General features: G+C 45.7%; 1 protein-coding gene across 3 annotated transcripts in view; it reads left to right on the forward strand.

The window, feature by feature from the left end:
* The window catches only part of LOC138296692 (adhesion G protein-coupled receptor F5-like), a 1,076,691-nt gene that overhangs the window by 1,012,345 nt on the left and 41,335 nt on the right, over window positions 1–23,011 (forward strand). For all 3 annotated transcript variants that reach the window (XM_069236057.1, XM_069236058.1, XM_069236059.1), the window contains one exon: window positions 5,436–6,854. In XM_069236057.1, the coding sequence (XP_069092158.1) occupies window positions 5,436–6,854 (1,419 nt within the window). The remainder of the gene's footprint in view (window positions 1–5,435; window positions 6,855–23,011) is intronic.

Raw genomic sequence — 23,011 nt, forward strand, 5'->3', positions numbered from 1 at the left:
CTTACCCATGTCTCAGGCCGGCCATTGCAAGGCCTGTGTGTGCAGTTCCACTGCACTTCGACATGTCATTTAAAAGTAATCATCAAGCCTTAAACTCCCCTTTTTCTACATATAAGTCACCCCTGAGGTAGGGCCTAGGTAACCCAGAGGACAGGGTGCTGTGTGGGTAAAAGACAGGACATGTATCTATGTGTTTTATATGTCTTGGTAGTGGAAAACTGCTAACTTCGTTTTCCACTGCTGTGAGGCCTGCTTCTTTCATAGGCTAACATTAAGGCTACTCTCATAAACTGTTTCAGTGGTAGATTCGGATTAGAAAGGGGTAAACATGTCATATTTAGTATGTCCAGAATGGTAACCTTCTGACTGGTGAGGTTGGATTTTATATTACTATTTTAGAAATGCTACTTTTAGAAAGTGTGCATTTCTCAGCACTTAAATCCTTCTGCGCCTTACAGTCTGTCTCCAATCCACACCTGGGCTGATTGACAGCTCTCTTGTGCATTTCACCCAGACAACCACAAACACAGGATGCTCAATCACACCTGCACACATCTACATACTGAATGGGTCTTCCTGGGCTGGAAGGGTGGAGGGTCTGACACTTACATTTCAAAGGACAGTGGCCTGCCCTCACACAAGGGTCTGCCAAACCCCCTACTGGGACCCTGGCAGATAGGGTTCTAGTTTGTGCACTTCAAAACCACTCTTTTGAATCTACCCCACTTCAAAGGCACTTTTGAGTACATAAACTGGGTCCCTGACCGTACCAAACTAGATACTTCTTGGGAAAGGCACTCTGCACCAGAACCTGCAATCTGCCAAGAAAAGCTGCCTGGCTGCCCAACGGACTCACCTGGACTGGTTTGCTGTAAAGGACTGCTGCATTGCTATTACCCTGATGCCTGGCTGGCCTCTGGCTCTGCTTAAAAGTGGCCTTTCAAGGGCCTGGATTGAGCTTGCCTCCTGTTCCTGAAGTCTCAGGGCTGAAAAGACTTTGGCCCTCATTACAACCCTGGCGGTCCAAGACCGCCAGGGCTGTTTCGGAGGAAGCACCGCCAACAGGCTTGCGGTGCTTCCCATGGGATTACGACCGCAGCAGAAGTACCGCGGTCGCACTGCCGGGGCCGGCGGTTTCCCACCACAATGGCCCCGGCAGTTGTAATCCGCCAGGGCAGCGCTGCTTGCAGCGCTGCCCAAGGGATTACGAGTCCCCCTACCGCCAAAGGCTGGTGGTACGGGGAGTCACGGGGCCCCTGGGGGCCGCTGCACTGCCCATGCCCATGCCCCTAACAGGCCCCGTGCTGCTTTTCACTGTCTGCCATGCAGACAGTGAAAAGCGCGATGGGTGCAACTGCACCCGTCGCACGGCCGCAACACCGCCGGCTCCATTTGGAGCCGGCTCCTGTGTTGTGGCCGAGATCCCTTCTGGGCCGGCGGGTGGAAACCAGGCTTCCGCCCGCTGGCCTTGCGGGGATCTCCAAATGGCCGTGGCAGGGGTGCGGCTGCATTGGCGTCCGTCTGGTGTCCGATCTTGGCGGACGGAAGGTCGTAATGAGGGCCTTTATCTCTGCAAGGAAAGTCCTTGTGAGGCAAAAATCAACCCACAGCCTGCTGGAATCGATGCACAGCCTGTCCAGCTGTGATAAAATCACTGTATTGCCGAAGCAGAATGAGCAGCCGGCTCCACGAGTGGAGATCGATGCAGCACCAATGTTGCGACTGGAACTTCGACGCTCAGCCCCCAGATCGACACATCGCCGAGCTGGAACGACGCAGCCTGACTTCCTGTGAAATAAATCAACATAGCTCCAGCCTTGTGGCAAAACTTCCACCGCCTCTCCCACCGGATCGATACAACAGCTGTGACTTTGTCCCGCATGCCCAGGATTTCCGCGCTTCATCCCTGGGCATCAAAAGACCCGCATAGCAAAGAAAATTCAAGCCTGCGCGCCGGAAATCGGCACAAAGCCCATGCCGCATGGAAAATAATCAATGCATTGTCTGTGTGCGCCCAGAACACCAATGCACACCTACCTTCTTCCACACGTCCTTCTCTGCGGTCTTCGTGCGTGTAATTTTGATGCAAACCAGGTACTTTGTGCTTCCAAGAGACAATTGTTGCTTTTAAGACTCTACCTATGATTACAAAAGTGATATTTCAACTTGTGATTATCAAATCTTGATCGTTTAGACCTTAATTAAATCAGATAAATATCTTATATTTTTCTAAACCTCTGTGGTGTCTTTTTGTGGTGTTCTCACTGTGTTATTGCATGATTTGTTGCACAATTACTTTACACATTGCCTTCCACGTTAAGCCTGACTGCTTAGTGCCAAGCTACCAGAGGGTGGGCACAGGATAATTTGGATTGTGTGTGACTTACCCTGACTAGGATTGTGATCCCTTTTTGGACAAGGTGTATACCTCTGCCAACTAGAGACCCCATTTCTAACAGAGCCTCACAGTTGCATTGATGCATCATCATCGAGCCATGCAGTGATGTCCTTTGATCAGCACTGCATCAATCAACCAATCAGTGTATTTGTAAAGCGCGCTACCACCCCGAGGGTCTCAAGATGCTGAGGGCGGGGGGTACTGCTACTGCTCAAATAGCCAGGTCTTGAGCTGCTTTCTGAAAGTCAGTAGGTCTTCGGTCTGTCGTAGGGGCAGGGGAAGGTTGTTCCAGGTCTTGGCGGCGAGGTCGGAGAAGGATCTGCCTCGGGTAGTCGCTCTTCGGATGCGGGGGACGGTGGCAAGGGCGAGGTCGGCTGAGCAGAGTTGGTGGGATGGGATGTAGAAGTTGAGTCGTCTGTTGAGGTAGGCTGGCCCGGTGTTGTGGAGCACCTTGTGTGCGTGGGTGAGGAGCTTGAAGGTTATCCTTTTGTTGACGGGGAGCCAGTGTAGGTTTTTCAGAAGGGGAGTGATGTGGCTGTGACGGTGGGGATCGAGTATCAGGCGTGTGGAGGTGTTTTGTATGCGTTGCAGTTGTTTGAGGAGTTTGGTCGGGGCTCCTACATAGAGGGCGGTTCCGTAGTCAAGTTTGCTGCTGACGAGGGCTTGGGTGACTGTTCTTCTTGTATCTGTGGGGATCCATCTGTAGATCTTGCAGACCATGCGGAGGATGTTGAAGCAGGATGAGGAGATGGCACTGACTTGCTTGGTCATGGAGAGTGTTGAGTCAAGGATGACGCCCTGGTTGCGTGCTTAGTTGGTGGGTGTTGGGGTGCTCCTAGAGCAGTCGGCCACCAGGAGTCGTCCCAGGCTGAGGGGTTGGTGCCAAGGATGAGGACCTCTGTCTTATCTGAGTTCAACTTCAGTTTGCTGTTCCTCATCCATTCGGCGATAGCCTTCATTCCATTGTGGAGGTTGGATTTGGCGGTGAGGGGGTCCTTGGTGAGGGAGAGGATCAGTTGTGTGTCGTCGGCGTAGGAGATGATGCTGAGGTTGTGTAGACAGGCGATGTGGGCGAGCGGGGCCATGTAGACATTGAACAGTGTAGGGCTGAGGGACGATCCTTGGGGAACACCACAGATCATCTTGGAGACTTCGGAGCGGAAAGGGTGGAGGCGGACGCTCTGGGTTCTGCCAGAGAGGAAGGAGGTGATCCACTCTAGGGCGTTATCTCGGATCCCTGCGTTGTGGAGGCGTGTGCGTAGGATGTGGTGGCAGACGGTGTAGAAGGCGGCCGAGAGGTCCAGGAGGATGAGAGCCGCGGTTTTGCCGTGGTCAAGCAGGGCCCTGATGTCGTCGGTGGCGGCGACGAGGGCAGTTTCGATACTGTGGTTGCTGCGGAACCCTGACTGGGATGGGTCCAGGATGTTGTTTTCTTCGAGGTAGAGGGTCAGTTGTCTGTTGACAGTCTTTTCGATGACCTTGGCCGGAAATGGGAGCAGGGAGATGGGGCGGACGTTCTTGAGGTCTCTCGGGTCCACCATGGGTTTCTTGAGTAGGGGTTTGATTTCAGCATGCTTCCAGCTTTCAGGGTAGGTCGCGGTCTCGAAGGAGATGTTGATGACTTTGCAGAGGTGGGGTGCGTGGTTGAACCTCACAATCAAGTCCTGTGTTGTTGTCAAAAAGGCAATGCGGCGGTGGCACAATGGTCTTGATGTGTCCCTTTTTGAAGAAAACAGCTGCAGAACCCACTTCTGAGGCCTTGGCATGGATTGGTACCTCAGGCAAGGGAGGACTCACACTTGGCAAATTTGAAGGAAGTCTTTGATGGCCTTGAGACTTCAAGAAAAGTGGGAAAGCCAGCAAGCTCCTTGAGAAATGTGGGTTTAAGGATGTAGAGAGCAGATTCAGTCCTTCTAACTCCCAGGCAAGAAGCAGCAGGCAGCATGCCAACCGAGCAAATTAGGTAGCAAAGAGGCAGTCCCTCATACTGCACAACAATCAGCAGGCAGCAAGCCAACACAGCAAAGCAGATAGTAAGTGGCCGCACCTCCTACAGAACAGCATCTCTTCTTCCAGGCAGAGTGTCCTTGGTTTCATCATAGTTCTGATTTTGTGGGGTTTGAGGCCCAGTACTTATACCCACTTGTGCCTTGAAGTGGGGGAGACTTCAAATAGAGGCCTTTGAAGTGAACATTGTCCCAGCCCTTCCTTCTCTTTCTGCAGACACTGTACAGTAGGCCTTGCAGGACTTTGTGTGGAGAGAGGCACAGCCCTACTCAGGTGTGTCAGCTCCTCCCTCTCATCTAGCCCAGGAGACCCATCAGCCTGATGATGGGCCATCAGGATGCAAATGTCACATCCCTGATCCCTTTGTGTGAGACTTTCTAAAGGGAATTCTTAAAGCCCAACTGTCACCCACCTCAGACTTGTTTACAGAGACAGGAAGAGGCACATAATAGTTAAATTGAGAAAATACTAACTTTCTAAAAGGTTCCACAATCAGTGCTGCAGGTCCAATAGCAGCATATAACTTACAGGCCCTGGACACATATAGTGCACTTTACTGGGGACTTACAAGTAAATTAAATATGCCACTTGTGGATAAGCCAATCTCACCATGTTTTAATGTAAAGGGCGCCTGCACTTTAGCACTGGTCATCAATGGTAAAGTGTACTGAATCCTAAAGCCAACAAAAATGAAGTCAGAAAAGAGGAGGTCATGAGGAAAAAGTAAGGGGAAACCACACCAAGGATGCCAGGTCTAACAATGTATTTCTACAAGTCTGTATTATATCTCTTACATTATCTTGACAGAGACTGGTTATCTGATTTTACCTGTTACATTGTTTGCTGTCCCTAGAAGCTGAGCCCTCACATTTGTCTGCACTTTACAAATAATAAACATTACAATACGGCACAAAGTTGGTATTTTATGGCGTCATTTCTATAACAACTTCTTTGTACTGTGTTTGCATATCTGTTGTTTGATTTTTCAATGTTGTCATGTAACCTTATTATTTTTTTCTATTTGTTACAGAACTTTCTCATTACAGCAGATGTGATTGTGAAGAACCAAACCACATGGGCAGCTGTGAATGAAGCACGGAGGATTGAGGGCGGCTCTAGGCTGCTTGAGTCCACAGAGACATTTTCAAAAGGGCTTCAGATAAACAAAAGCATCACACGAAAGACAGAGACCATCATTTTGAAAGGCATTGTTGTCACTAATGAGACTGACAGCTATAAAGAAGTCTTTGCTTTCGGAAATGCAACAGGGCAAGTGGTCATTCCTAACGAGACCCTGGCGAGTATTCGTAGCTCCAGTTTGATCACCATTGCTTATTTATCATTAAGCAACATTTTGACAGGAAACCTGAATCAGTCTGTGAATGGGTTGTTGATGTCAACAGTTGTGAGAGACAAGGACGGCACCAATTCAAGGGAAGATTTTAATATATCAATGACGTTTGAGAAAATCAACCGCTCTTTATCACATGCGTCCTGCGTCTTCTGGATGTTCAACGTCAACGGATCAGGCGAGTGGAACACCTCGGGCTGCAGAGCCACCGAGGAAGAAGACCAAGTCCTTTGTACATGTGATCACTTGACTGCATTCTCAATATTAATGTCATCCTCACCATCCCTCTCATCTCGAGGAAATCCAACAGATGAAGAAAAACGAAAACAGGATGCCTTAGAGTACATCACTTACATTGGTGTGGGCATTTCCATGGGAAGCCTAGTTGTTTGCCTCATAATTGAGGCATTGGTTTGGAAATCTGTTACCAAAAATAAAACCTCCTACATGCGGCATGTGTGCTTCGTGAACATCGCTGTATCACTTCTGATTGCTGATATTTGGTTCATCATTGGAGCAAGCCTCACACCACAACTGTCTAATCAAATTTACACCGATGCAATGACCAGCACAGCACACGCCTGTGACGCTGCAACATTTTTTATCCACTTTTTCTACCTTGCACTTTTTTTTTGGATGCTCACCATGGGCCTCATTCTCTTTTATCGCCTGGTTTTTGTTTTGAATGATATGAGGAAGACATCTATGTTGGCCATAGCTTTTACCTTGGGCTACGGATGCCCCCTCCTCATATCCGCTGTTAGCGTAGCTTCTACAAGGCCACAGAACTATTACAGAGAAGGCAATAGCTGTTGGCTTAACATCATGAATACCAGGGCATTCCTTGCATTTGTCATACCCGCCTTAGCCATTGTTGCTGTTAATTTCATCATACTGGCTGTGGTCATCATAACACTACTGAGACCTTCTGTTGGAGATAAGCCAAGAAAAGAAGAGAGGAGCATGCTGGTCAAGATTGCTAAAAGTGTCGCCATCTTAACACCACTGCTAGGCCTGACCTGGGGATTTGGAATAGGAACATTGATAACAAATGACTATGCGCTCAACGTAATATTTTCGCTTCTAAATTCTCTGCAGGTTAGTATATATAATAATGTCTTGCCATCTGGTTAAAATTTAGAGTTATGCATTGAGTATAATTCTTTGGCTTGCAAATATGATGACACCCTCTGAAAAAATGATAAAATAATGACTTTAAAACATCACAAGCCTTACCTCCCTGAAATCATCAAAGCATCAACCATCGTGTAGCTGAAACCAACCTTTTGCATATTTTTTACATTTCCCCGTTACATGCGTGAGAAGCGAGGATATTTTTCTTTCCGTTTTATGATTTGTTGTCCTTTTTCTCCCATTAGAAAAATAAAACATTCTACAATGTCTAAAGTTTAAAGAAATCTGGACTGGTTATGCTACTCGTGCAAGAAAACAAGTGATTTGCCAGATTCTTGTTTGCCCTTCATATACATTTTTTTCTAAAAGGCTTTGCTGTTTTTGTTTAGGAGCACTTGCTTCAATAAGTGCCCCGAAATGCATTAGTCACCAGTTTCTAACCCTGACTTTCTGACAAGGTTCAGAAAAATGTAATTGCATATGTCTGAGTCATGAAAAGCGTAATTTGCCCTCAAAATAGTTTTTAGAACAAGTTGCCAACTACTGCATTTTAAAGCCTAACTTCCCAAATCCCCCTAAAAGAGACTAAAATGTCATAGGCTTTTGTGGCCGGTAGGATCTTTGGATAAACAGTTTGACATAATGACATGTGATTTCACATTTCTTAATAAGAATGGGGCCCTATTCACAAACTGCACTTTGTAGTCTGTTTATTTGTACTACAATACCACTACTTATGTACTACAAAGTGCTTTACACTAACCTAAATGGGGACACCTCTGGCTCTATCGCTAATTTTTTTCTATACGGAAATCTCTGCCCTGGTTACGGAGATCTCCGAAGACATGCACAGATGTTTTTGTGGTAAATGTGAAAGGGACAGTAGGAGAGACTGGTAAATTAAGAATACTTACGTTAAAATATGAGGGGCTTATGGAGGGGTTAAGGAGGGGTTTAGAGAGAGACAAACCCCCACTCTTAAAAGATTAAGCTCATTGCTATTTACAAGATGTACTTTTAAAGTTAACACATTCAAAAGCATTACAAAATTAACAGAAATAAATTAACTTATTTTAACTTTTAAAACATTATGTACATGTCTTTAAGTCCTTTAGATATATTAAACAAATAAATATTTTACTGTAGGTGGGATATTTTATATTAACATTTTAACTCAATAGTTATACATTAAGTAAATATATTTAAATGAATTCATTTGTTAATACAGTTTTAAAATTATAACGCTGTAACATATTATTTATTTGTTCTAGGATTAAAAAATATCTAGAACTTTATTTCACATAATATTTAACATTAAAATCTGTTTACATGGTAATAATAAACTTTTTTTTAAACTGTCCCTATACTTTACCATAGAGAGATCTCTGTCTCAATGGTGATGACCTCCATCAGTGTGTGTAAAGTTACTAATAATAACTTAACACTCATGTATGTACTTCTTCCTCATGGTTTCAGGGGTAGTGGGGACATGTAAGTCTATATTTACCACGATGAACAGGGCCACATAAAGTTCATCTTTGCACTTCTATTATGCACTTCATTTGATTTTTCCATCCTGCTTCTTCCATGTAAATAATTAGTCACCTAAAGTAGTTGGGTGTCTACCTTGATGAGCTACGATATGAAAATAAATAAAAATGTTCAGTTACCCCCCAACATGACCATGCCTTGATTCCCCTTTTCCTTAGTGACGGAACCCCTTATATGAGTAACAAGAGGGATAGTGATGCAAGGACACATTGAGGGTTGAGCAGCCTGCAGTGAACAATGAGCTAAGGCAGCAGCAGGACTCAAAACGTGTGACGTAATAGCCTGTGCAGGGTCCTGAACAAAGATCCTTTAATCTTTTATGTTATCATGAGTCTTCAGGAGCTGATAAACAACAGCTCCCAATTTACTTATCCGTCTAAAATCGGAGAAAGCCTCACGGTCATCATGTGCTGTAATTTACCAAAAATAAAATCCCAATCAAGGTTGGATGCATGATCTGAGACACCAATGTTTTAGCTGAATTGGGTGGTTATAATAGATCAAGCATGCTGTCCATGGCACTATGCACCTAAGCTGCCCTAGTGGCTCTAGGGGCCCTGTGTTGGCCTGCTTGCTTAGCTTTCTTTGTTTTTGTTGTTAGTGGGACCACCCTCACTGGCATCTAGTGGATCAAGATTTGGCATTGCATTAGCTAGGGAAGATGGAGTCTGTTATTTCTTGGGCGGGGGCCTGTGTGGTGCTCGAGAAGCCTTTTCATCCCAGAGCCTCTAAGTGACCCTAGATGTCTCTGCGTAGACTCTCCCGTCTCCAGCAATAAGCAATGTTCCACATTCTTTGTCGATAACCTCTCACAGCTCATACTAGGAAAGAGTCTAGGGTAGTGCCATGTGTTTATTTAGGAGTAGTTTCTTTATCCCTTTGCAATTTACACATTACCATTTTTTTTACAGCCAAAGCCCTGGCCACAAAGGCAAATCTTGAGCTCCAGATGGAAACACTCACTGCAGGCTCGAGAACAAGAATCAAAAGGGTTTGGCGCAGCCTTGCCTCTTCTGGGTGATGACAGGTGAAAGGCCCATGTGCATCCCAGGGAGTGGCCAAGTATGTGGCGCTTTGAAGCGCTGGGAGAGAGGGCAACTCCTCAACTTTCTTCATTGGTGCCTCCTGGCACGAGTGTTACTGGGGCTTGGAGCCCCTCAAAACTGCCACAAACAGTCTGTAGAGTCCTGTGTAATGGGCATGGATGCAGCACTTTGAAGCACTAGGGGAGAGGGTGGTGCCCCCTCCCCTTCTTTCATTGGTGCCCCGCGTGTGTGTCACTAGGATTTGGAGTCCACCAAACTGCTGCCAGCAGTCTGCGGAGCCCTGCACAGCAGGTGTGGATGCAATACTTTGAAGTGCTGGGGGAGTGGGCAACTTCTCCCCCTCCTTCGTTGGCACCTCCAGGTGGTGTCAAAACTGCCACCAACAGTCTGCAGAGTCCGCCTCACATTTGTCAGATTTGGCCTCTGTTTACGCACCCTCCTGGTTGATTCTCTCAATCTTTCTCTGGTGCAACACCAAGCCTCTAGAACAATATCCCTGCTCCTTTCAGAACAATGACCTCTTCAACTTTTAATGCCTGAGCTTGACCCTGCAGGAAGTAATTCAGAAGAGTTTAGGTCATCAACCTAGGTTTGAGGTACAACATGTAGAGAGCTTGAGACATTTGCTGAATGGAAATGATGTACAGCTCTTTATATAATGTTCAAGAGTCTCCACAATCTGTGCTGGGACTAACACTCCCTCAGCATTTGTCTTGTCACGAGGCTATCATCCAGAACACAAGAGAAACAATTCTCATTGCGTAAGGCACTGAGCCATAGGGAAACAAGCAAATCAACAAGTGATAGAGTTGGGCATGTGGTGGGTGTGGTTAAAACCCCACAGATAGATTTCAACACATCATAGTGCTTGTGTGCTTGACCTAAAAAGGATAGCTAGAGAGGGTTTATGAGAACAGAGAGAGTGAGCAGCACCAAAGAGATGCGCGTGGCCCTCGACCTTGTCATGATATTGTCAATAGAAATCACTAATGTCGGTATCCTGAAGTAAATGCCACAGCAGCAAAGAAACATTCTCTCCAAGCAATTCATTTACACCATAAATTCAGCGTCAATTTTGCCTGTACCCGAATTAGCCTAAATTATCATTCAAATATCACCCTTAAACAATTTGAAAGTGTTCTAATTGTGTCCCAAAATATCGGCCTATCTCTTTCAATTATCATTTGTCCCCATCCAAAACACTAGCTTGCCAGTGGCGGCTTGTGGGAGGAAAAAGGAGCGGGGTGGCGCAGTGTGTGGTGGGAGGAACAAAATATAGTTAAAAAAACTAAAAAAGTACCTTTCTTTTCGTGCAATGTCACAACGATCCTTGGTCCTCAACTGCAGTGAACACAGGCTCCCAGTCTGCCCTGTGTCAAATCCTGCTGGCAGCATGAAACCAGCATTATGATTGGAAGGAGCACCCAGTCAGGGCTCTCCGAGGCAGAGTGGAAGTCTCCACCTGCTGTCTCTAACCCAACAATGCAGTGCCTGCGTTGCTGGGTTGGACAGAGCCCAGTGTGCATGTGTGTTTGGCAGGCCCAAGACTGCTGGTCAAACATACATGCGCACTGAGAGGAGTGCTGTGCACTCCCCCTCCGTGCTTGTCACAGCCCATGGCCATCCATACCCCTTTTACAAGAAAACAATAATAAACAGCTTTTTATCATTTTCTTGTAAATGTTTTGCAGCTGCTGCACAGAAGCTGCTGATGAGGGGGTGACATTCTTTCGCCATAGTGGAAGTTTGTAATTTTTATTTTTCATATTTTGAACATAAAACCATTATGCGTTATTACCAACAATATGTTTGTTAAATTATTCATTATCTCAACAAAGATCAGAATTTAGTTTTCAGTAGATGCTTGCATTTAGGTCCATATTACACTTTTTTAACACCTCATTTGCATCGTTTTTTGGAGCAAAACTGGCGCCAACTTACAAAATACAATTGTATTTTTGAAGTTTGCGCTGCTTTTGTGTAAAAAAATTACGCAAATGCGGCACTAAAGAAGTATAAATATGGGTCATGTTTTGAATATACAATTATTCTGTCGCCAAACAAGACAAGTGGAATATATTTACATTTATAACGAAATAGATGCCAATCTCAGGCCCAGGTATTCAACTGTGCATTAGTCAATGCACTCAATATTAGGAGTGCTCTGTGTTATCACATACTTTAAGATATACAATATTTTCTCTGATATTTACTAGTATAGTAGCAGGGGAGCCCAGCAAATTACCTGTAAGACTAAAAATAGATGTGAGGCCTGCTTAGTGGCACAGTGTAAGTCTCCTGGACCCCATGACAGCCTTGTATGTGCATTGTAGGAAAATAATTAAGGAATGCATGTAGCTCTCAAGGTGGACCTGTGTCATTCCGGTCCAGGTTACTAATGTAAATGACCCAGCTCCAATCTCCAGCAGTCCCTCCCATGCATGTACGCCAATGCGAGGACATCCAACTCAGCCTTTGCCCAGTACAGCAGTGCAGAAATCCAGCAGTGTATGTCCGGGGTTGCATGCACTTTCCAGGACGTCACTATCTGCTGTTTAAAGAAAACAAAAGTGAAGTCATTAAACCTGTGTAAATAATTTATCCCCATTAGCGTTGGGATAAAGCCCAACCAGTGAGGGCAGGGGCAAGTGCTCCACTACTGCGACAGTTATGCTTGTGACCTCAACCCAGGCCCTCTGTATCACCAGGCACTCCCAGACCATATGATAATAACCTACTTCAGGTGTCCTATATCTAGGACATGTGGGGACACCGCAGGACACATATCTCTAACTTACTGTGGGGTGAGTTAGGCTTGATGCAAGTAATTAAATTGCATGTACCAGAAACGTGGGTTGCACAAAACCTATTTGACATGCTGGAGAGACCTGAACCAGAGCTTATCTGTGATCAGTGTTGGGAGATTAGCCACCCTTCTGGCTTTAGCCCTTTCACCTGGTGGGCTTTAGAACGAGCACAATGGGATGTAAGTGGTTGTATTAATTTTCCGTATGCTATTGTGGGACAGGATGGAATGGGGTATCAATGTTTGGGGCGGGCTTACTCTTCCTATTTCGCAGACATTAAAAGCATGCTGTACAGCATGTTATGTCAGAAAATTACTCACTGCAACCCCATATGTGTCCACAATCTCCTGAAAGGGCATGAGTACCCTCTCCTGGAATACATCACACAGTTGGTCAATCCCGGCCCATCTCTAAAGCTTCAAGTCATAGTTATGGACCACCTCTGTGAACGCTGGCATATGCTACATAGGGATCAGTGTTGAGTCTGGAGAATGAAGCCCTTGCCATGTATGTAAGTGTGCCAACACCACTGGGCCACCCCCATTTGATGTGTCTCACATGTCAGGTGGGTCCTAGGTTCTGCCAACCATGCAGAGACATGCACATCCCCCCAGAGACCTTCAGAAAATTGTCCTCTCAGGGCATCTGACTGTGCCCAGCCAGCACAAATGCCACTGCAGTTGCACAACTGCATAGTACTATTCATAATTAGGGACACCAAGACTGCCATCTAGCAGCAGATGATGGGTCATATGAAGCGCCACCCACCTTCTGATCGAAGCCCAGCTCATCTCCAGCAGGAGACCACGAAGGTCCTGAAATAAACACCTAGGGAGCCAAAGTGGTAGTGCAGCAAAGAAAGAAGCCATGTTAGGATAAGCATCTTGAACATTGCTACTAAACCCAGTGGCAATAGTGGCAAAGACAACTGAAATGGATGGGAATTATGGATCAAACTCAAGGCTTTGTTCTTATTAGCCTCCAAATAAATCTCTGTCTGAGTGTTATATCTGGACACCCAGGATTTTAAAGGTGTTGTGGCGCCACTCAAAGCAGAAACTTGGCAGGGCCCCCCTATCAGGTTCAGAGAGAGGGGAATAGGCATGACTTAGCCCAGTTCACCTTTAAGCCCAACATGCTGCCAAATTCCTCCAGGATCTCTATATGGGCTGGGAGTGAGGGTGAAACCTTCTGCAGATAAACAAGGGCATAGTCATTCCATAGTGAGACAATGTGATATTCGTTATCAATAGACTGACTGCTGTACACCTTGGCTCAGGTTACAGGCCAGGGGCTTCATGGCCAGCAGAAATATCACTGGAGAAAGGGGACAATCCTGCTGGGTGCCTCTCCAAATGTCAAAACTATCCAAGATCAGTTGACTCATCTTGACTCTCACTGTTGGGTTGTTTTCCAAGGCATGGATCCAGCTGAGGTAGACGCCCATGGCCTCCAGTGTCGCAAATAGGAAATCCCACCCCAGGGTGTCGAACTTCTTCTTTATATGAAGCTACAATGCTACATGTTCCCAAGCTCCACCTGTGGTGGCTCTAATTAGCAGGAGCAACTGTCATATGTTGAGGAAGGTATTGTGCTCGGGAATAAACCTAAATTGATTTTCATGCATGATGGTGCCAACAGTAGGCAACAGCATGTTGGCCGGGACCTTCCCTAATATTTTATAATCTAAGATTAATAGGTAAAGCGAACAGTAGGAGTGGACGTCGAGGGGATCACAGCCCGGTTTGGGTACAGCCTCTACCAGTACCTCCCAAAGTGAGTCTTGAACTTGGTCCCTCTATCTGGCCTCATTAAACACCTCCAGTAGCTTCTGTAAAGGTGTGCACTTATTTTGGTGAGGTATTCAATCAGGAAAACATCTGTCCCCAGCGTTTTATTCCAGGCAGTTTGCACAATTGCCATGCGTATCTCCTCAAGTTGGAGGGGTTCATCCAGGTCTGCTTGTTGGAGTGGAGTCAATCGGGGTAGTGGGAGCCCTTGCATAAATCCCAGGTCCAAGTAGCAGGAGGGGCCTTGTCCACAGCCGCATATAGGAAGCAAAAGTTCTTGGTAAATGTGGCATTTATGGCTGCCTACATATTGACCACCCTTCCATCATCCAGCTTAATAGCGCCTCTGAGTGGGTGAGTCTGGTCCTTCTTAACGAGCCACAATAGGAGCCTGCCTGAGCGGTCCCTCTCCACAAAGATAAGGGCAGCATCTGCAGTCATGGAATTCTGTCCATGTTCACCTCCTCAGTTGCCTGTGCATGTTCCCTAGCCTCCTGTGTCCCCCGTGCCTTCAACGCCACAGACAATCATCAGCACCACGGTCGTCCGATTGTAGTCCCACTTTAACTTTATCATGAAGCCAGATCCACGCATCCGCTGGTTGAAAAGTAAGAGGACTCATCATCCGCCACCTTGAGCTTCACATGGTAGAGCAGAGCATACTTCAGGCCAAGCTCCCTGAGGCGTTGTTTGACTGCAGTGTAAAAAGTGAAAAGAAGCTTAAACTCAACTGTGAAGTTTGGGAATGCCATAATGGTACTGCCCTCAAAGCACCCAGGACCCTTTGTCCGAAACAGCTGCATTATCAGATCTCGATCCCTACAGTTAAGGAGTCTGGTGATTACAGGCAGCAGGTGGATTCCAGGCAGAGGCAGCCTCCCTGGCAGTTGGCGCACCCAAGCCACAGAGAAGAATTCGCAAAAAGAACACATGATGGACGGAATGCAAACATTCACCCCAAGTCATAAAGATATGGGTCTCCATGGGAGCGGTCCAGCCCAAACTGCCAAGACAGGTCCTCTCGGGACCAGAAGCAAGCATCCTGAGACCGGTTTTGAGGTATCGCCTCTCATCAGGCAAGTTGAATCCAGTGGCACAGTGAGCATGGGACCCACATCTGTGCATATCTTTCCAGCAAAAAGAACAGATGATGGATAGAATGCTGAAGAATGCAAACATTCACCCCAGTCACAATGATCTGGGTTTAATCCACCTGGCCCAGTTGATGAGGTGTGATGAGGGGTCTGCCCATTTGCCCAATTTTTAGTTGCAGATTCTTAAATGAATGTATTTGATCTAAGATAAATAAATTCCTCCATCCTTTCCACTCCAGCTTTTTCACAGTCAACGCAGTGTCAGAATGGAGTATAGTTGAGTGCCAGAATGGAGTATAGTAATTATAATGGCCTATTCTCAGTTTAGACCTAAGATGTATCCAGATCTCATCCGCTGAGGTTACAACCTTAAATTTGACTTTTATTTTTTAAAGTAGCTTGGCTCTACAGTCCTTAACAATGATCCTTTCACTTCTTTTCCCAACGTCATTCATAACTACAAGGCAATTTTTCACGCCCTCTCTTTTTAGTTTCTCTGCCAGTGGTTAAACTCCCCATATGTTGTAGCTGTGCTGCCCAAAAGTAAAATTGGAAATTCAGCACCACCCAGCCTCCTCTTGCCTTGAAAAGCATCAGAACGTTTACCCCCCCCCCCCCATAGCCCTTTTGTATTGCAATATGAAGATATTGTATATCAGCTCTGTTGGACCTGGCCCTTGTGGCAGATTCATCCCCTGACTTTTTGCCTAATTCCTCCTATTTTGCTTGATCTCTCGCTGTTGGCTCTAGGACTTTGAGCACTTTCTCACTGCTTATCAGTGCTAAAGTGCAGGTGCTCTCCCATCTAAAGTTAGTATGACCGGCTTATACCTAATCAGCATATTTAATTTACCTGTAAGTGCCTTTGGTGCCTGCTCGTTTCTGGAGCCTGTGTGTGCCGAGGGAGACGGGTGGGGAAGGAATCCTCATTGGGGGCTCCCCACCCCACCAGAGTCCCTCGTTGGAGTCCTGAGAATGGGCAGGGGGGGGACGGAGGCCTCACATAGGTTCCCGCTGCCCCAATGGAGGCCCCATCTGTTTCTAAAGACCTCAGGTGGGGCGGAAATCTCGACGGAGGCCCCCCGGGCCACCGGCCTCATTATGGGGCCCCTTGTCGGCTTGTGCCATTGTGTTGTGCCCCCCATGAGGAAGGGCCAGTGGAGGCCTGGGTGGGACCCTTAGCGATTGCGGGCCCCAGGAGGGGCCCGTTACAAATCAGAGGGGATGCGTGATGCCCCCGTCCTGGCCTAATTGTTTTCCTGAATGTCGGCCCCCCTCATGAAGGCCAGTTGAGGCCGGGAGGCCCCCAGGGATCGCAGGCCCCAGGAGGGGCCTGATATTGAAGTGGAGGTCTTGCGTGGTACCCCACTCCTTCCTAAATTGTTGTGTTGACTTTTGCCCCCCCCTCGTAAAAATTTCTTTTTAGAGACGTCATTGGTTTATATCTTGCCTACCTGTTTTATGTTATTTCATAAATGTATGCTAATGTTCCTAGTATGGGTATAACATGCTAATATATTTTCCTGACTTGCCATACATTTTATAATGTTCCTAGTATGAGCGTTTATGATATGTCTATGACAAGTGTTTTGGTGTAATAACATGTTTCCTGACTACTGCTTACGTTGCAAAATACTAAGTAACCTGTGTGTTATATGTGAGTACTGCTAGTTTTGCAAAGTAACTAATGTGTAACATTCTGACAACTGCTGAGGTAGCAGGATATTACTGATATGTGTTGTTTGTTCTAATAATTGTGTTGTGTACAATACAGTATATTTTCATATAACTTGGTGTTGTGTTTCCTCTGTAGTGGAAATAGTGCGTCACGTGTATTTTGTGTGTTGTGCAAACGCTTTATACGTTGCCTCCGAGTTAGGCCTGACTGCTCGTGCCAAGCTCCTTCCTTTAAGGAAAACAGCTGTATTTTTTTTTTTAAATGCTTCATTTAAAAGCAGTCACAGACATGGTGGTCTGCTGTCTCCAGCAGGCCTCCATCCCTCTAAATGCCGCCGTTCCCAATAGGGTCGCAAATTGTGACCTACCTCATGAATATTACTGAGATAGGTCATTTGCGACCCCATTGGGAATAGCAAGCAGTGTAAAGTACACTGTTGTGCATTGGCTTTGCGGCTCGCAATGAGTCGCAAATTGCGAGTCGCAAAACTCTGGATCGTACATCTGGCCTTAAGTTCCTGATATACCCTCATCTTATTGAATTTTTTGGTACCCGTCCTTGACCTGACCCACGGTGTCCTGTCTGACTCTGCCGTTTTCCGTCCACAGAGCCTCTAGATTGAGATTTCCTATATCTTTTTACATGATCCCCCCACAAATGCCCCCCAAGTCCACTACTCAAAGTGACCTCTTCAAGAGTTTCCAAATACACTACTTCCTTAGAGTTACATACTAATCTTGCCCAGTATTATACTGGCCTTCAGGCTGCTTGTTCTGATATTGGCATCAGGCAACCTCTGCAAAGGGAGCCTTCAAGGGGGTTCCCGGCCCTAACCCCAATAAGGATCTCAGGAAATTATTCTCAGCTACTTGCAGCCCACTAGTGTTCGCATATCCCCAAAGCTCTGGTACATAGAGCGGTACACCCACTGATTTTTGGATGTACATTTTAAAGATGGTACTGATACTTCTGGCAACAGCCTTATGCTTAAACATCACTATTGTCCCCGCTGTTTGCTCTAGGACTATTGCCACCTTCCGTACACGACTGTCCCAATTTAAAGTGTCTAAAAACACAAGCCCAGACAACCAAAGTGATTGATGGCATCAATTGGTACATCATTGATCACTTGTTTTCACCTAAGACTAGGAGATGGCCGCAAGGTCATACTCATGGTCTTACTACAGTTGATGGTCAGAGGTTTTTCCTCGCAGTACTTTGCAAACCCACCAAGAAGCCTGTGGGCTGTATTTTCTGTGTGTGCCTCAAGCACCCTCCTAAGGACCCTCCTACCGGATATGACAGGAACATATAGTTGTTCTTCTAGGAAGCAATGAATGACATCATTTAGGAAGAGGCTAAAAAGTAGTGGCTCCAGAACACAGCCTTGCTGGATGCCCTTTTGAACCTAGAAGGGATCTGTACACTCCCCACCCATCCTGTATCTCATTCGGCCGTATTGCCTAAGTGCAGTGCCGCTATAGCTTTAACTAGGGAAGCATCAACTCCTAAGCCCGCCAATGACCTTCATAATTTGCCGCTATCCACTGAATCGAAGACCGCTCTTAGGTCTATAAAGGCCAAATACAGTAAAGAGCTCCTGATTACTGAGAATTTAAATGAAATCATATAGAGGCGAATAACCTGGGCAATAATTCCTACTGGGGACCAAAAGCCAGCTTGTACTTCTGTTATAATATCCTGGGCATCCACCCACCTCTGCAGGTGGTTAAGCAAGACTTTCCCTAGAACCTCTCCGGCTCTATCGAGGAGGCAGATCACCCAATAGTCAGCAGGGCAGCCTCGATCAGCCTTCTTGTAAATCAAGACAATAATGGCAGAACGTCGGGACTGAGGCACAGCATTTCCCCCAAGGGCTGCATTGAACATCTTCATGAGGAGACTAGCCCAGTATTAGGGTGCCACGCAATAAAGGTCCATGGGCACCAAATCAGAGCCAGGAACCTTATGCTTCTTGATAGCACCCAGTGCTCTGATTGCATCTGGAATTAGTATTTCTAGTGCATTAGGACAGGTAGGCAGGACAGCTCACACCTGCATGGAATCCAAGGAGCCAGCCTTAGCAGTACTATATAAAGTACTAAAATGGTGAACCCAAACAGATGGACCTATACAAGTTTCTACAGCATTCACCGTCCCCTCCCCAGCTCTAGCTATCAATTCCTGGAATTTCTTGGAATTGTTCTCAGCTGCAGCCTTCCTCAGGCAATAGCAACATTTTAGTTATGTTACGCTGGCTTATTAAGTGTAGATTAATAATCTTTAGCAAATCCTCCTTGGTCTTAGTTAACCGAGGGAGAGATTCAGGCCCACAATCTTTTCCACTCTAGCCATCAGATTGACACCCAAGTATTTGACACTCTTAACGTTACGCCCATCTTCTGTCTGGATTTTCCTATTGACTAATATTTGAGTCTTGCTCTCAATTAAGTAATAGCCTGTGATTTTTGTAAACTTTTCAGTGTCATTCTCTACTTCTCTGATGTGATGTTACTGTTGTGATATCATCTGCATATGCCAATATCTTGGTTTTACTCTGATTTACTTCCACTGCACTGATTGTGGCTTTCTCCTCCAGCCTTCTTATCAGGGCAAAAAAGAGGGGTGAATATAGACACCTCGGAATCTCAATTTAGGTTCATTCCCTCCCCATTATTTACAACCTTACAACCTTGCTGTTGGCAGATGATATAGTACCTGATTGTCATTGACAGAAGAAACCAGTTTAACTATAACCTTAACTAGATGCATCACAAGTATCTTCGATAATATGTTCACAATATTGTTGATCAGCAAAATGGTCTGTAAGCGTCTGGGTTCAGAGGTGATTTCCCCTTCTTTTTATAGACAATAGTCCTTGAGGGAGGAGCTTAAAGACATCGCTGGGCTTCAAGGAAGGTATTGACCAGATCCCCCTCCAATATGGGACAGAAGAGCTGATAACATTTCAGTGGTATTTTATCTGGCCCTGCAGTATTTACCTTAGCCAGCAAGGAAAACTGGTAACTTGATTTTGTCCAGAGGTTTGGGGCATCCAAACCTGGCTGTCCCTCTGCCTCAATTCCCACTTCACTGCTTAGTTCAGGGTATTGTTTAATGTCTTCCATGGGGGGGACTCCTTGGCCTGATGCAGTGTTTCATAGTTCTCCTTGAAAATATTTACAGTTGTTTCTGGGGTGCTGACCGCCTGTTCTGTCTTATCTGTTATCGCACTTATTGCTCTATTCTATTCTATTCTTTTTTATTCTATTATATTCTATTCTATTCCAGTGTGTTCCTATAGCACATGACTACTCCTAAGAGCCTCCCAGCGCTCGAGACAGGCATCCTGCTGGTTACAAAACAAAGTAGAAGGGGGAGCAGCTAATAGAGATTTGGCTTTAAAAATGTCCTAAAGGAAATTTCAGATATATCTAATCTGAGATTGACCATGAGATCATTACACAATTTAGCAGTCAAATATGAAAAGAATCGACTTCCACACCTTGTTTTTTTAACTTAGGAATAGTCAGCAGCTTAGAGTTCTTGGATCGCAATGATCTCTTTGGAAAGTAAGGGTTTAAGAGTTGCTGAATAAGAGGGGGACCTTTTCCATGCATTGCTCAATGGGCCATGCACAGAACTTTAAAATAAATTCTTATATATTGGAAGCCAGTGCACTGCAGGCAAAGCCAGAGCTGCAGATTGGTGTTTAGGGTGTTTGAGAAGAGTGTGCACCACAGCATTCTGAACAACCTGCAGACATCAAACCACCTATTTAGGACTTCCCAAGAAGAGGGAATTGCCATAATTCAGCCAGGAGTTGATTAATCCTTGTATGACCAATCACCTTGATATTAGGGGTAGTCATTGGATGACTTTCTTCAACCTTCTTACAAGTCCGAAGCAGGTTGCGGACAGTTTGGATTTATACCTCATTCTGCCGTGTACACAGCAGAAGGAGCCTGCCCACACTCACTGTATTTGTAGTTCTCTGTCTTTTGACCCTGATATTTTTGTGTCATCTTCTGTGTGTACAGATTAATAATGCTTACTTTAACCACCAAGATCTTTTGGAGGACTCCTTGTGATGCCTGTCCTTCCCCTATTTCTGGGGAAAGCTGGGCTTCCAATTCACCTAGTTCCTTAAACAGTTCCTTGACATCCAAGCCTGTGCCCTTTGCATGTGTAAACTGAAGCTAAGTGTCTCTCCCCTGATTCCAACTTTCTGTGAGACCAGACAATGTCTACCAGTGTATTCCTTCTATTGTTTTTCGTGAAGTCTCTTATCCACTGTTTGATATGTGTAATGTACTCCAAATTAAACAGGAACGCCCTTTCAAAAGCCTTTTATCAGGGGGTTGGGGTCTGAAAATATCATAGGATGTCTCTCAATGAAAGCCTTTCTAAGTAGCCCAGCAGAGGCCAAGACAATCAAGTCGAGCAAACTTATTATGAGAAATATGTATAGCCTGCCTCTGGTGCCTTCAGCTTATTCCATCCATCCATAAGGCCATGATTCCTCATGAGCTGCTGCATTGCACTATATACCCTAGATTTCTTGCCCTCATACCTCCCAAGTGTTGATGATCCCTGGTTGCAATCCAAATGTGTATTCAGATTCCCACATATTGTTAGTAATGTAGGCCACAAGGCAAGCTCAGTATCCCAGTATTCAAAAACTGTTTGGTCATCTAAATAAGAACCAGAGATAGAACAAATTGTATAGCCTATTCCAGCCATCCGACATTCCACCACTGCCCACCTCTCCAATTTATTTGATAATTTATTTCACCTCACATAAATTTTATAATGTAAAATTGTCATCCCCCTCATTGTAGTCCCTAGTGTAGTGTATGCCAAAAAGACATATCCCAGGGTTTTAAGAATTTCCCTTCTCACCTCCTTTATATGCGTCTCTTGTAAAAATGACTATACTTACCCCCATGGTTCTAAGCCCCTCACACCTTAACACTTTCAGCTGGTTGTTCAACCCACATACATTGGCAGTATGTGTATGCAGCTTTCTTGTCCATGGCATTCAATTTTAAAATAAATTTCTTGCCTACACGTTTGTACCAACATTGCCTTATAATTCTCAAGTTCTACATCTGCTCCATTGTCCATTGCTTGGGCAAAAGTTAAATATCACTGCTTATTCTTCCTGAAATTTACACTTGCATTCTCTACATTGCCCTTCCTGCTTGCAACCCACCTCCACCTCTGATCCTTTCTTGCCTCCCCTTTTAAGGTGGTCCCAACAACCCCCTTTGAACCCCTCCAATTCCTTTCTGCCCCGCTCCTCCCCTTTACTCACATGTGAAGCCATTAGACAAGGAGTAGTCTTGTGAGATGGTTTGTGTGCCCCCTTCCGCCCAAGCAGACATCATCTGTGCAACATAGAGAATAAAAATACCTACTATATTGTGAGCTCAGTTCCAAAGCTGCTGCCTGGCTCTCCACTGCTGATATCCTTTCTGCAATCTCTGAGCAGCTGTTTGAGATTCTCCGTACAGCCCCCTGGAGCTTTCTGGTTGAAGGGAGTGTTTTTCTGCTAAATGAGGGAGTCACTCCCTGGTGTGACATAATGCCATGATAAATTGCTTGAAGGGTCGATGGTTTGCTCGCTCCTCACAGTGGCAGCGCAGTATTAGTTTCAGTACTGGCAACCTCTTCAAAGGCATGTTGAGTGGTGGCATAGCCCCATTTCAGACCCCCAGTACCTGACTGTCTACTTCCCTTGCTAGGACCAGGCTGCTTCCGGGCAGTTGACTATGCTTTTTTCCCTTCCGCTTCTTCCTCAGCAGCTTCGCTTACCTCATTAGATGAACAGCTGAGAGAGCCCTCATCTGATATATCTGATTTGTTACTTGGATCCTCCAACCCCTCTGATAATGAGAATAAACACTCAGGTCTCTGTGTCCACACCTCCATTATAAATATTGCTTCACCCTTCCTGTAGTTCCCTTGTCTATTTTAGGCCATCTGGTGTGTCGTGACTCCAGTCCTGGTGGAGCCTCTTCCTCTTGCTTGATGCCTACAAGGTGTATACTCAGAGCCTTTGAGCCTCCCTGAGCCTCAGTTTTTCCCCCACCTTTCAAACCTTTGCTACATGCTGGAGTGGACTTCTCCATGGATGACAGAGGCAGTTGTGA

Source organism: Pleurodeles waltl, chromosome 5 (genome assembly GCF_031143425.1).
Source record: "Pleurodeles waltl isolate 20211129_DDA chromosome 5, aPleWal1.hap1.20221129, whole genome shotgun sequence".
Lineage (NCBI taxonomy): Eukaryota > Metazoa > Chordata > Amphibia > Caudata > Salamandridae > Pleurodeles > Pleurodeles waltl.